At 48.6% G+C, this 13,014-nt stretch overlaps 1 protein-coding gene across 4 annotated transcripts; it reads left to right on the forward strand.

The window, feature by feature from the left end:
* The first annotated feature begins 196 nt into the window (after nucleotides 1-196).
* Nucleotides 197-12,778, forward strand: LRRC74B (leucine rich repeat containing 74B). 4 transcript variants are annotated; one of them, XM_020799073.3, is made up of 11 exons: nucleotides 204-388; nucleotides 1,650-1,797; nucleotides 2,453-2,595; nucleotides 3,508-3,640; nucleotides 4,747-4,953; nucleotides 7,711-7,820; nucleotides 8,754-8,869; nucleotides 9,779-9,857; nucleotides 9,945-10,040; nucleotides 10,984-11,100; nucleotides 11,668-12,778. In XM_020799073.3, the coding sequence occupies exons 1-11, from the start codon at nucleotides 263-265 to the stop codon at nucleotides 11,674-11,676; spliced, it is 1,284 nt and encodes a 427-aa protein (XP_020654732.3). In that variant the 5' UTR covers nucleotides 204-262; the 3' UTR covers nucleotides 11,677-12,778. The 4 variants fall into 4 exon arrangements, 3 of the variants coding, with proteins under 3 accessions (XP_078237987.1, XP_078237988.1, XP_020654732.3); XR_013539259.1 differs by lacking the exon at nucleotides 9,779-9,857 and having other exon boundaries at nucleotides 201-388; XM_078381862.1 differs by lacking the exons at nucleotides 8,754-8,869; nucleotides 9,779-9,857 and having other exon boundaries at nucleotides 202-388.
* The last annotated feature ends 236 nt before the right edge of the window (nucleotides 12,779-13,014 follow it).

Genomic DNA, 13,014 nt, shown 5'->3' on the forward strand with positions numbered 1-13,014 from the left:
CCACGGAACTTCCCACCGGTCTCTCTGTAGCCACAGGGGAACCTGCAGTGCCGCCGAGATTGAAGACACAGGAGGGGCGTTGGCCCTTTTGAGGGACCTGATAGGCTCACCGGCTCCATGGCTTCGTCCAATCGCATCGCGTCATCCCCAGAACGAGCCCGCCCCTTCCGCCCGAAGCCTTGCTCCTTCCCACCCTCCTTCCGCCATCGTCGCGTCGCCGTTGCCATGGCAGCCGGAGGCAGCCTAGGCCCGAGGCGCGGCCATGCCGAAGCCGAAGCTGTCGCTGTCTCCGGTGCCGGAGCAGGAGACCGACGTCGGGGGCCGCCTCTCCGGGAGCGAGTCTCCCTCCGAGGTCGCTCGAAGCGGCGCCGCCTCTCAGGCCTCGGCGGTGAGGGAAAGCCGGGCTGAGAAGCGGGGTGGAGAGAGAAAGAGCGCGAGCCGGCTAGAGAGCCGGCCGCGGGGCATCATGGGAATTGTAGTTTCGCAGCGGGCCGCTCCTCCTCCCCGGCCGCCTCGGGAGCTTTTGGACTACGCGCCCCATCATCCCCAACCAGCCTGGCCATGTGGCCTGGGGATGATAGGGGTTGTAGTCCAGTGCCTTTGGAGGGTGCCCTATTTTTTTGGGCGGGAGGCAAGAGTCTTGGAGTTGCTATGGTGATGATGATGATGATGATGATGATGATGATGATGATGATGATGATGGCTGATTCTTGTCTCTATTAATTTTCATTTATTCTGATTTTTATATGATCATGTACAATGGCTCTCCATCTTTCCTCCTCCTCTTCATGATGATGACGATTCCTCCCTCCCTTCTCCTCTCACAATGTCCCTGCGAGGTGGGCCAGGCTGACCGAAGTCCTGTGATGGCTTCAGGGCACTGCCCTGTGGGGTTCGCAAGACGATCCATGCAACCCGCTTCGGAGGGTCAAGAGTCGGCAACAGAGGGTGGCCGCCCAGATGTTTCCAGCAGCAGCTCCCATCGGCCAACATGGTTGAGGACCAGGAACCATGGGACCTGGGGTTTAAAGCCGTGGTTGGCCAACCTGGGGTCACCCAGAGGTTCTTGGACTGTAACTCCCAGAAACTCCAGCCAGCACAGCGGGCGGTGAAGAGGCTTCTGGGAGTTTTAATCCAAGAACATCTGGGGACCCAAGGTTGCTATAAAACATCTGGAAGGCACCAGGTGGCCACCTTTGCCCTGTTCTTCCATTGAATCTACTCCAGCACGCTAACCGCTAGGCTACAGTTGAACAAGGGTGTTAAAAATAAACCCCAAGTACTCATAGTGAAGCGTATTGGCCAACTGGTTCTTTCAGGCATCAGTGTTCCTGAGCATTAACCCTGCTTGCTTGTGAAAGCTGTCATCTGAAGCATCTTCTCCAAGCACACCCAGAGAGCTTGCAGTCCTGTGAACCCGCCAACTTTATTTATTTATTTTCCCGAAGCGGTGCTTTCTGCTCTGTCCTTTAAACATGGCTGATCCTTTTAGTTCGCTGCTCAGCGTTGCTGATGCCAATCAACCAAGATCTCCTTGTTTCTCAAGGAAAGATGGACTTCCGCACTATTACTTGGTCTGATCTAATTGTGTGTGTGTGTGTGTGTGTGTGAGAGAGAGACAGCATCTTGAATGTGCAATTCTTTGCCAGGATCTCTCCACTTGGGCTGCTGAACTGCAGACTGAAACTGGAAAAAGCCACACCTGCTCCACAGAGGACGAGGAGGATGACTCCACGGGAGAGTCTGAAGATGATCAAGATGAGGATGAAGAGTGGGATACAGACCTGGAAATAGAAGGTGGGTCTTAGAGCAGGGCAATGCCAAACCTGTAGCCGTTCTGGTGGCCCTGGAAGGCAGCTCCCCATCATCCTTCTCTATCAGCTCTGGAGGCCGGGGCTGATGAATCATGGCGTGCAATCCAGGGACATCGAGAAAGCTGCACTTTGTCCACCCTGGGTTAGAAGTAAAATAGAAAGAGCATCAACCAGTGTCTGGGTGACGGGTATACTGCTTCTAAATGTTAGTGGTTCTGATGTTACTCTTTCTGCAAAGACTGAAAGGAAGAGAGGAGAGCACTCTTTAAAGACTTTTAAAGACTCTTTAAAGGGGGTTGGACTCCATGGCCACAGAGACCCCTTTCCAACCCCAAGATTCTATGGATTTATCTAACTCTTTGTGGAAAAAAAATTGATGACTCACCAGGTTTGTTGTTGCTGGTAACCTCAACATCTTGTAGCTTTTGTGTTGCTGAATTGGAAGCGTTTTGCTTTGGATTCTGGATTCTTTTCTCGGTGTTTCTGTTTCTCACCTTGGTGTCGTGACATGATCTAGGGTCCTTTCCCTGGAGTTCTTCAAACGAATGGCGCCTATAGGTACAAAATATCTAGTAACCACATACATTCACCTTAGCAATAAATAGCTTACTTGGTTTCTTCTTCCCCTCCTCTGACAGAGTTGAGAAAATCACATGACTCTGCAGGAAGAGGCACGTACCTTCACACTTGCCAAACCTACGGTGTCGTCCCCATCTCTTATTTTTTACGGCATATGAAAGATTCTGAACTGACCCTGACGCACCATGGCCTCAGTCCCAAGGTAAACACTGGGGGAATGCTTTCTTTAGTCCCGTTCAGAACCAGAGGGGTTCACGGAAAGTGGGAGCTCACGCCTGCATGGATGAGTGAGTAATTTATATGACGAGAATAAAAAGCTTCTATCTTTATTTAAGCCGAGAGAGAGAGAGAGAGAGAGATCACTGATGAATTCTTGTTCAGCTGTTTCCCTTGAGAGTCTGTCTTCAAACAGCCAGAGACCAAGGGGTCTGCCTCTGGGTTTTGACCGCTGCGGTTTCTAAAGTCAGCATCCTGTCCATTTATTTTTTGCATAGAGACATGCCTGTTCATCCTCTGTAAAGTGCTCTGAGGATGCAGCTGGCCAAAGGTGGTGTGGATCGCGTGGGAAGAGTGTACAAACCCCCGGATGTTGTGGAGTGCCCTTTCACTCCAAGCCACCCCTCACATAACCAGAACAAGCATGCCCAGGAGCATGTAACTTCAATATTAGGCTGCATGCCTCTGAGGAAGTAATCTATGCCCAAGAAAGGTTATGCAAGAAAATAACAACAGCTTGTCCATCAGAAAGGTGCCCCCAGACTATTTGGGCTGCAACAAATAGAGTAGGATCCGACATCTATGGGGGATTGCTTCCAAGCACACAAACCTCAAGGATGCTGAAAAACATGGTTTATAGCAAGCACTATACATAGTGTGGTCTCTGGCTTCTTCTGGTAACTTCATCTTTAGAAATACATATTTCTAGGATTTTTCTATTTTCTTATATTTTCAGACTGTGGATAAGGACCGTGCAGATAAGGGGGTCCTACTGGAACAGGCTTACCTCCCTGGAACAATCTTGAGACAGAGTGCTACGTTCGATGAGCCCATGGCTTCCTAGGACACCCACATGTCTTCAACTGTGGACTTCCTTCTGTTCTCTTTTGTTTCGCAGGCAGCCAAAGCTCTAGCCCTTTCCTTGACGAACAACACGTCCGTCGTGAAATTAAACTTGAGCGACAACTGGCTAGGTGGAGAAGGGACAGCGGCCATCGCTGAGATGTTGAAGGAAAACTGTTTCATTTCAGGTGCGCGCCTTCCTTTGGAGGGTTTGAACCCGGCTTTTTGGGAGAGCCGGGTGCCGCCGGCTGGGCTCTCTCGTGTGCAGGACAGAGGGGTTGATGAGAACCTCGTTAGGTCCCTGGGACCCAAAGTAACAAGAGCGTAGCTTGTATGCTTTCACACCGAAGCCTAAGAAGGGAAGAACCTTAACGAAACCCAACCTCTCAGGCCTTTCACTCCAAGTTCTGAGTGTGCTTCTCCCTCCAGGCCTGCTCTGGCACCTTATTCTTGTGTGGAGGTCAGCTTGGCCTCTTGAAGGCCGTGCTAGTGGATCACGAGCCCCGGCGAGCGCAAGCAATGTTATGCTAAGGGGAGAGCTCTCTCGGATGCTCCCACCCCTACCACTGGTCAAGGGGTGAAGCAGAGCTTAGAAAACGTACCTTCTTTGGGAGTTCAAAATGTGGCTGGACTAGTTGAGGAATTATGGATATTTCGTCCTGAGAAAATAATGTCTTGAAGATCTGAGGGGAATAAGGACATTGTGAAGGATGGACACGAAACCAAGCCCTATAAGGAGGAAAAACTGAATGAACTGGGCATGCTTAGCCTTGAGAAAAGAAGGCTGAGGGGAAATATAAGAGCACTTTTCAAAGACTTGAAAGGTAGTCCAAGAGAGGAGAGGCAAGGTCTGTTCTCAGTTATCTCAGAGTGCAGGACATGTAAGAATAGATGCAAGCGACAGGAAGCCAAATTTAGGCTGAATATCAGGGAAAAAACCTCCTAATGGTTAGAGAAGTATGACAATGTAACCCATGATCTCTGGAGATGGTGAGGGCTCCAACGCTGGAGGCGCTCAAGGGAAAATTGGGCCACCCTCTGTCAGATCTGCTTTGATTTGGATTCCTTTGAGCCCCCCCCCCAAACTCCGTTTTTCTAGGATTCCATGTCTGTCAATAAGAGATAGAAACATAGCCTTGGCTGAAGCTACTTCAGCAAGTCCACCAGCGATTTGTAAATATGATTCTATGAAATTAGAAAGTTTTGTTGTTGGAAGGCAAGTGTGTGTGTGTGTTTGTGAAAGAGAGAGAGAGAGAGAGAGATGGTGATTGTCAATATATTTCTTCCCCCCTAGATGTCGATCTGTCAGAGAACAGGTCCGGGGTACATGGAGCCAAGGCTCTGTCGGCTGCCCTTCGGGCCAACGCAACCCTCGTCACCCTGAAGCTTTCGGGGAATGAGCTGAACGACGAGGCTGCCCAATATCTAGCAGAGGCCTTGGTGACCAACCACAAACTGGCGTCTCTCGATCTCAGCCACAACAGGCTGGGAGAGGCTGCAGGTAAAGCCGCTCGGGACCAGAATGGGTGGAGAGATCCTGTGTGTGGTCAGCGGGACGAGGAGGCTTTGTCCCTCGGCGACGACGTGGCCTTTGACCCCGTGGTGTGGGATGAGTCTGGAGAGGAGGCAGGTGAGCACCTAAGGAGCCCCAGTGAATCTCACAGCTCCTGTACGTAGACCTGGTCGGCTGCAGGGCTGGCACGAGCCCGTTGGCGGCTTCCAATGGAAAGCGGAAGTGCTTCTGCTGGACAGGATGACCTTGTCTCCTCTCCTCAGCTGTACCATCTTTTATCCGGTTCTTGACCATTAAAAAAGTATCAGATATTCAGGTGGTTGTTCCTCTCCTTCTGCGTAGTTCCATTTTCTTTCCTAGCCTTATTTTTCATAATGATCTTCTGTGGGACAGAGAAAGTGCCTCCCTGCTCCTCTGCAAGGAGGGGGACTCAAATCACAGGACTTGCTGTCAAGTCAGACTTAAGTCGCACCGGAGTCTTGACTTGGACTTGACTCTGTTTATTTTTTTAATGACTTGGACTTGATTCGTGACTTGGAAACCCCCCCATCCCCTCCCTTTTTTTTCCAAGCTTGTTTTTAATGGGGACTCAGACTTAGGATTTGGTTCCAAAGACTCGGGACTCAAAGACTTGTCAATATCCCTGCTACTCTGCATATCCGCCATCAGCCTTCTTTGCAAACTACGAACACCTTAGAACCACAGAGCTGGACGGGATCCTATAGATCATCCAGTTCTGCCCGTCAAGCAGGCATTGAACGGGAATCGAACTCCCAACCTCTGGCTCCTCAGCCAGAGACTTCAAACCAGCGAGCTATCCAGCAGCTCCTTGAATGAATGAATGAGCTTTGCTCTGTGTGCAACTGAGAATGAACTTCTGGCTTTCATGTCTCTTTTGCCGAGTGAAGGATTCTTTATGACCGTATTTTTAAAAGAATATTGATCTTGTTATGCCTGTTCTACATATTGGTGACTCCATTGGTATTGTTCATGTAATTTTCAACATGTAGCAGCTCCTTCTCACCTATGGTTCCTTCCTTCCTTTCATTCAAGCTTCCTGGTTGCTCCTTTTGTTCTTCCTGCGGCTCTCTTTCCAAGCTTCCTTGTTTCCTTACCTGTCAAGAGTACTCTGGAAAAAGCCTTGCCCCTCCTGTTGGTTCATTCTTTCTCTTTCCCTTTCAACGAGGACGCTGTGAATTAACAGAAACACATGTTGGACACAGAGAGTGAGAGAGTGGAAACAGAACATAGGGAGGAAGCTAAAGAAAGGAAGGAAGAGAGAGAGAGAGAGGATGAAAGAAAAAGAAAGAAAGAAAGAAAGAAAGAAAGAAAGAAAGAAAGAAAGAAAGAAAGAAAGAAAGAAAGAAAGAAAGAAAGAAAGAAAGAAAGAAAGGTAGGGCAGAGAAGAAGAAAGGTATTTATATAAGTACCATGCCCTTCAAATGGCTTGTTATTATGGTTTATTGTACAATATTTGCAAAAGTTCTGTAAAAGAAATAATAATACTGAGCTAAAGCAACGGTTTTATAGAGCTGCATAAAGACTGTGAACACACAGTATAACACAGATAAGTAAAAAGATGTATTCTTTTTTACAAAATTCCACCCCACCTTTCGCCTTGAAGGACCCCCTATTTCCAGCTGGCCCCATCAGGATGTCAGAGCGGGCGCCCAGTGGGGCTTTCAGGGGAGAGTGTTCTAAACTCAAGGTTCCACTGCTATAAAGCTGTCTTGTTTAGTTAGCCACCCACAGCACCCCAGATTTCAGGAATATCCAGGGAAGAGCTTCTGTTGAGGCTCTCCAGAGATGAGTAAGCCTGTGTAGAGATGAGCGGAGGAGGTTTGAAATGCCAGGATCCGCACCAGGAGCCAGAGCTGTGAACAAAGTGTTGGGCTCCTGTGGTCTTAACATCCAGTTCCAGCAAGATTCTTCTGGACCTGCTGCTCTCCCTGAGCCTCCTTCCAAGGCAGCCCCAGCAGTCTCAACCTGAAGAAGCCTTAGCTGAATCCATCCTGCCTTTGCCAGGCCGCTAAGGATAGGTCAGGCGAACTGCTCTCAGCTGGTAGAAGATGCCCACCTCCTGGCATTCTTCACAGACACAGAGGCCATAAGGATGAGAGGCCAGGAAGTCTGCTGCTTCTCCTTAACTTTCCTCTTCCTCTGTAACCACGAGGGCTAAAGCTTTTCTGTTTCCCGCCGTGCAGCTAGAACAGCCAGCCTTGACCCAAGACGGTGCAGAGCAGAAGCTGGATCTCCTTGGCTGCCATGAACAAAGGGCTGCTGTGCCTCTTCCACAGGAACGTTTGGTAAAACAGGCACGCAATGGAATGCTCTCTTCACCTTGGTCAAGGCTGGACTGTTTGGAAATCTGCCATTTGGAGGTTGATTAACTGACCTGACCCCATCTTTGTTCTGAATAGACACCCCTTCCTTTAGCACCTTCTGCCTTGGCTTGTGGCTGCTTCCAGCATCCTTCCTTCCTTCCCTGCTTTGGAGCTAGAGAGATATGGAAAGCATTCAGGGTGCTGGGTACCTCCTTGGCCTCTGTGGCTGAGATGGTCTGTGAGGTTTCAACCATATCAGTCCTCTGAAATCAGGAGGTGTTTTGGTGGAGAAACCAAAGCAGCCTTTTCTTGGATGTTGCTACTCCTCAGAGCAGAGGCTCCGGCTGCTCTGAACTTCCAGGCTTTTATTCTGTTTCTTGGGCTCTGAAACTCTTTCCCCCTTACCTGTTTATTCAACTAGGTGAGGTTCTCGGAGCAGCCATTGCAGAAAATGTTGGTCTGAAGGAACTGGATCTCAGCTGGAACTGCTTCCGGGGCCAAGGAGCTGTGGCGGTTGCTAAAGGCTTAGGGGTAAGAGCTTGTATCCCTTCCCGAACCAGAAACACCCATCTTTTTGGGTTACAGTTATAATGTCCATACCGTTGGCCTTAATGGAGTTGTGTTGGTTACTGAGATTGCAGTGTGTTGTCAACTCCTGGTAGTGTCATGTGCAGAAAAGAGGTAGCACATGATGGGTGCAAAGGGTAAGAAGGCAACGTGGCCAAAAAAGATGGAATTCCTGGTAGGTAGCAGGAGGCTGAACTCCCCAGTGTGACAGTAAAAACGGGGTTTGAAGGAGGTCTGGCAGGCTTTACCTCCCCAGGTGAAAGATATGGAAGAGGCTGAGAGGGGAAGCCCGGACAAGGTCTGGGAGGCTGCCACAAGTGAGGGAAGAGACTGTCTACCAAAAGTCTGTAGACCTCATGTTGCCTTGGGTGGAGTAGAGATCTATGGGGTCTTGGCTGTGGTATATCTTTACATTTGTGTCGGGCTTTGCTCTCTCTCTCTCTCTCTCTCTCTCTCTGTGTGTGTGTGTGTGTGTGTCTTTTGTTTACTTTGCAGGATTAAGCTAATTTTTATTCAGCATTGCATTGCTTGACATTTTATTCTGTATTCATCTGGTGGCATTCATTCTGTATTTATCTGATGTCATTCATTCTGTATTCATCTGATGACATTACTTCTGTATTCATCTGATGACATTACTTCTGTATTCATCCGGTGACGTCCAGTTTGTAATTGTTCCTGTTGGTTCCCAATCGTTACACGGATTGTACTTGGATACGTTGGGCTCATCTTGATGGGGAAAAGGAAGAGGAAAATAAACTGACCAATACATACATGAGCCCAGGAAGGGACACAAATCAGGGGTGGCTGACTGAGGGGAGAAAAGGCCACATCTCACGAGTACTTTGGCTTTGGATTTTTTCTAAAGCTCCTTGCTCAGACTCCCTCCTTTCGCAGGCAAACATATTCCTTCGGGTGCTTGATCTCGCCTACAACGGCTTTGGCAACAAGGGAGCGGCTGCCCTGGGAGAAGCCCTGAAAGTCAACAATGTGCTGGAAGAACTCCATGTTGGGTAACAGTGGTTCCTTTGTCTTTTTTAAAGCACTTCCAAATTTTGGAGCCTTTCTTGCCACTCATCCATGAAATAAGCCTGCCACGTAGACCTTTGAGATGTATCTCCTGTGGGAGGGAGAATCAAGATCCAGGCTGGGAATATCCTCAGCTCCGTGAGACTCCAGTGTCCTCTCTTTCTGCTTCCTACACTCCTACACAGAAGGTGTAGAATACGTGCCCCAAAATGCAAATTCATGTCGCTTGTGCGGGCTGCAGAATTCAGCTTTTCTTGTTCCAGAATTTAGGTTAGCTTCATGCAGCCCTGCAGCTTTTGAGCACTGAGCACAAAAGCAGCTGAACCTGAAGAAGACATTAAGCAAACATGTTTAAATGCTCCTCGAGAGATTAGTAGAAAAGCAAACCGTTCTTGGTTTGATCCTTGATGTTCGTTTGGGAGCTTTGTCTGTTTTACTTAGTGACACTGACGAGCTTGAGGTGCATGTTTGCCACCTCCGGTCCTTGACCATTAAAAAAAGTATATATGTATATGTAAGTCTCTAGTTTCCTTATTTCAATAAATAGGGACATTTTTATTAAGAAGACAGAAGGCAGGACTACAGAAGAACTGCACAACTTCAGCAGCGACAATAAAGAAATTGAAATAGTGAAAGAGGTATGCCTTGGTTCAATCCTCCATCCAAAGGGAGATTGCAGCCAAGAAATTAGAGGAAGGCTGAGACTCAGAAGGGCAGCCATGAAGGAACTGGAAAAGATAATCAAGTGTTAACGAAGACTTAACGAACTGCTGGCGGAATTTGGGCCTCAACCCTCGTGTCCTTGTGCTGTTCATGTCTTAGACCTCGGTGCGAGCTGCGTAATATCGCTCAGGGGGGATGCTGGCAAACCATGGTCTTCTTTCTGTCCTTAGCAACAATTGTATCTCCCTGGAAGGCGCGCTTAGTCTCGCTGTGGGCCTGAAGGAAAACCGGACGCTGAAAAGCCTCCGCGTGAGTGAGCTCTGGCAGCGGGGGTGCGTCCGTGTGTCAGGGATCCAAATTCTCCCTGCAGAGAAACTGACACATTTCTCTCTGCAGGTGCCCAGGAACCCAATCGCAAGCAAAGGCTGCGTGGGGATTCTCAAAGCCGTCCGAGCCAATCCAGGCACCGTCTTGGAATTTCTTGATTTTTCGGTAGGTTCTCAAGTCTAGAGGCAGAAACGACCTGCTTGGCATAGACTGGATTTCCAAAATCAGCCTGCCGGGTGCTGTTTTGGAATACAAATCCTATTAGCTCAAGGCCATGAGTCAGGAGAGTCATCGGCTAAAACATTTGGTGTGTACCAGATGAAGGGAGGCAGTAAGTTCTGGCTAGACAAAGTATTTGTGTTCAGTGGGAGTCTGGTCCCATAAATGGGGGGTGGAGGAAGGCAGGCAAAGAGAAGAAGCCTGATACAAGGACTGCCTGGCGTGTTTGACTTGTCTGTCATAGACTTTCTTAATATATGCAACACGTTCTTACTGGGAAAAATGCTTGCAAGAGGAGTCCTGCTCCAGTTTTTCCCTTCTGGCTTGCCATCGGTTGTGTGACTGAGATTAAAATCATGACCGGAGGAAGGTGGTGGAAAACAGAGAGAAATGAAATGGTCCCTGGCTCCCACCCCCTCTGGCCAAGGGGGATTCTAGCCTCCGTGGGGTTCACTGGGGACTAGCTCGCGAAGGGAGATGCATGTAACTGGGATGGCCGGGTAGAACCTTCCCCTACTCAAGCAGCCTGCTTCTAAATGCCAACTTCTGGGGAAGAAGAGCCAGCCAGGAAGGCTAGTTCCTTCCTTCCTTCAGGGCGAGAAATGCTGATTAAGGGATTCTGAGATCTATAGAGCAACAAATCTAAAATTTCCCAACCTTTGGTCCTTCTAATGAACTTTTTGGAGAACTCTGCCTAGAATCCAAAGGCAAAAATGAGCTGAGGTTTGGTTAGATCCCAGGACACAGTTCTTGTGTTCTTCTCCCTCTCTAAAGCGGAGCCTGCCTCCGTTCCTTCTTCATGTGGCTGCTTAAGGCTTCCACCCCGTCCTGTGAGTCAGTGAGTGATGTGATGGGCCTCTGTGCGTGTGTGGCTTTTCTCCCTTTTCAGGAGATTGTGGTGAAGCCGGACTTTGTCGAACTCTGCGCAGCCGTTCAGGAAGTTGCTCCAGGCCTTCGAATCAAACATGATGGAACCACCCGCTTGTTCCGCAGAGACCCAGCAAAGGTGCGGAAAGCAGATTCTCTCTGGATGACCCTTTCTAGTGCCCTCTGATAGGGGCCATCCCCGCTGTCTGATCACACCCGGAAACACCGCTCCTAGATTCTGCCAGACAACATGGCTGAAAAGGTGGCTTCTCATGACACCCTCCTTCCCCAGCCTGAGCGTGCCTCGCCAAGCGGCTCACAGGGCAGGCAAAGAGCTCAGCGTCATTCTGGAATCCACGCGCTCCAAATCAGGATTTAGTGAGATTCTGTGCTGGATCCTGGCCCTCAAGCGATTCACTCCCCTTTCAAAGCCCTCTGTATTCTTCTGAAATGGAACCTGATCACATCTAGGAAATAAACATGCTGCAAAAACATATTATCTCTTACACACTGGAATGATCCTCTTACTGATGTGCGCTGCTGTCAGTAAAAGGTGCTAAATCTCAGGGGAGAATTGTCACTTGCTAAGGAGTCTCTGTACTCTGTACCCAAGGAGGAATACAGGAATTCTTAACCAGTGGCAACCTGAAGCCAAGTTAACATTGCCAGCGATGTGTTACATGTGTGTGTTGTTTCTGTCTTGTAGGTTTCCTGAGAAGATCCCGAACGTTGGGTGCCCTTTGAGAAGAACTTCTTGATCTCCCCCTATCTTGGTTACCTGTGCGATGAACCCAGGGCAGATCATGCAGGCCTCTGCGCTTCCTTCTGTTGACACCGGGTGGGTGCGAGGGATTCATCAGTGCTAATTCCGCTAATGTCCTATTTAACCCGGTCTTTCCCCAAACCCCATTATTTCCTAATTAAAATCCAGAGCACTCCGCTCTTCCTTCCCAGAACAAATTAAGAATATGAACCTGTAGGAATCCATTGCTTGCTGCTAAGCTTGAGATTGTTTATCTTGAGGTGTGGGGTCCTGCTGCCATGGTAGATATAATCATATAATAATCTTAGAACTGCAGAGCTGGTAGGGACCCTGTGGATCACAGAGTCCAGCCCATGTAAAGGAGGCCCATGGGGGGGGGATCTAACTCCCAACCTCTGACCTCAACCACCGCGTTATCCATCTCACCCGAGGGATTCCTGGAGAATCTGTCCATGGCTCCTGGCTCTTGCATCCAGGGGCAATATGCCAGTAAAGGCCAGTTGGCAGGCTTTTCCTTCGTGACTGTCCACACTGGCAGAGAGCGATGGCCTTGGGTTTCCCAATAGCCCTGCTCAGCATGGGAACAAAAACCTTGTTTGCTTGTGTTTCTACTTAAAAGGATCTACCCTTCCCCTTTAAGAGGCAGCCGGGATTTTTCTGGCACAGGGCTAGAGCATAGCAATTCCTTGGGATGTAAAGTAGCTCCTGCCTTCATGGACTGGTACCAAGAGTTCAAATAGGTTGCCTTGAAGGGGAAGGAAGGACCGTTTCGGCACCATCTGGATCGCACCAAATATCATGGTGTGGACAGGGCCCTGAATGTTCAGGGGCAGTTTTAAAATGCGATGATTTGTATTCTGTTGCTTCTAAATCTGGTCTTGTAATTGCTTTGTCCTAACATTTAAAATATAATGTTACTAATCCTTTTTTTAAATGTTTGATCGGTTTACTGTTTTTAGCTTTCTTTGAATGGATGGTTGTGCTCTGTTGTTTTTAAATGTGTTTTTAGCATTGATTCTATTGACCATTAAATACTTGTTTAATCATCTTTTAATATTTGTATACTCACTGTTTTTAGCTTCTAAATGTTGTCTTATAAATAAGTTGAGGCAAATCCTCTTTCTGTGTTCCTAACTCAGTGGACTCTTCCCCCAAATTTGCTCTCTCTTTGATTTCTCATGTCTTGGGGCACAGAGTCCGGGAACTGCTGAGAATCTGCCTGTGTCTGTAGTTTTGCTACTGGAACATGTGCAGAACCCATCCTGCTCAGCTTTTCCATGTTGCCAGTTA

This window comes from Pogona vitticeps, chromosome 14, assembly GCF_051106095.1.
Source record: "Pogona vitticeps strain Pit_001003342236 chromosome 14, PviZW2.1, whole genome shotgun sequence".
Taxonomy (NCBI): Eukaryota; Metazoa; Chordata; class Lepidosauria; order Squamata; family Agamidae; genus Pogona; species Pogona vitticeps.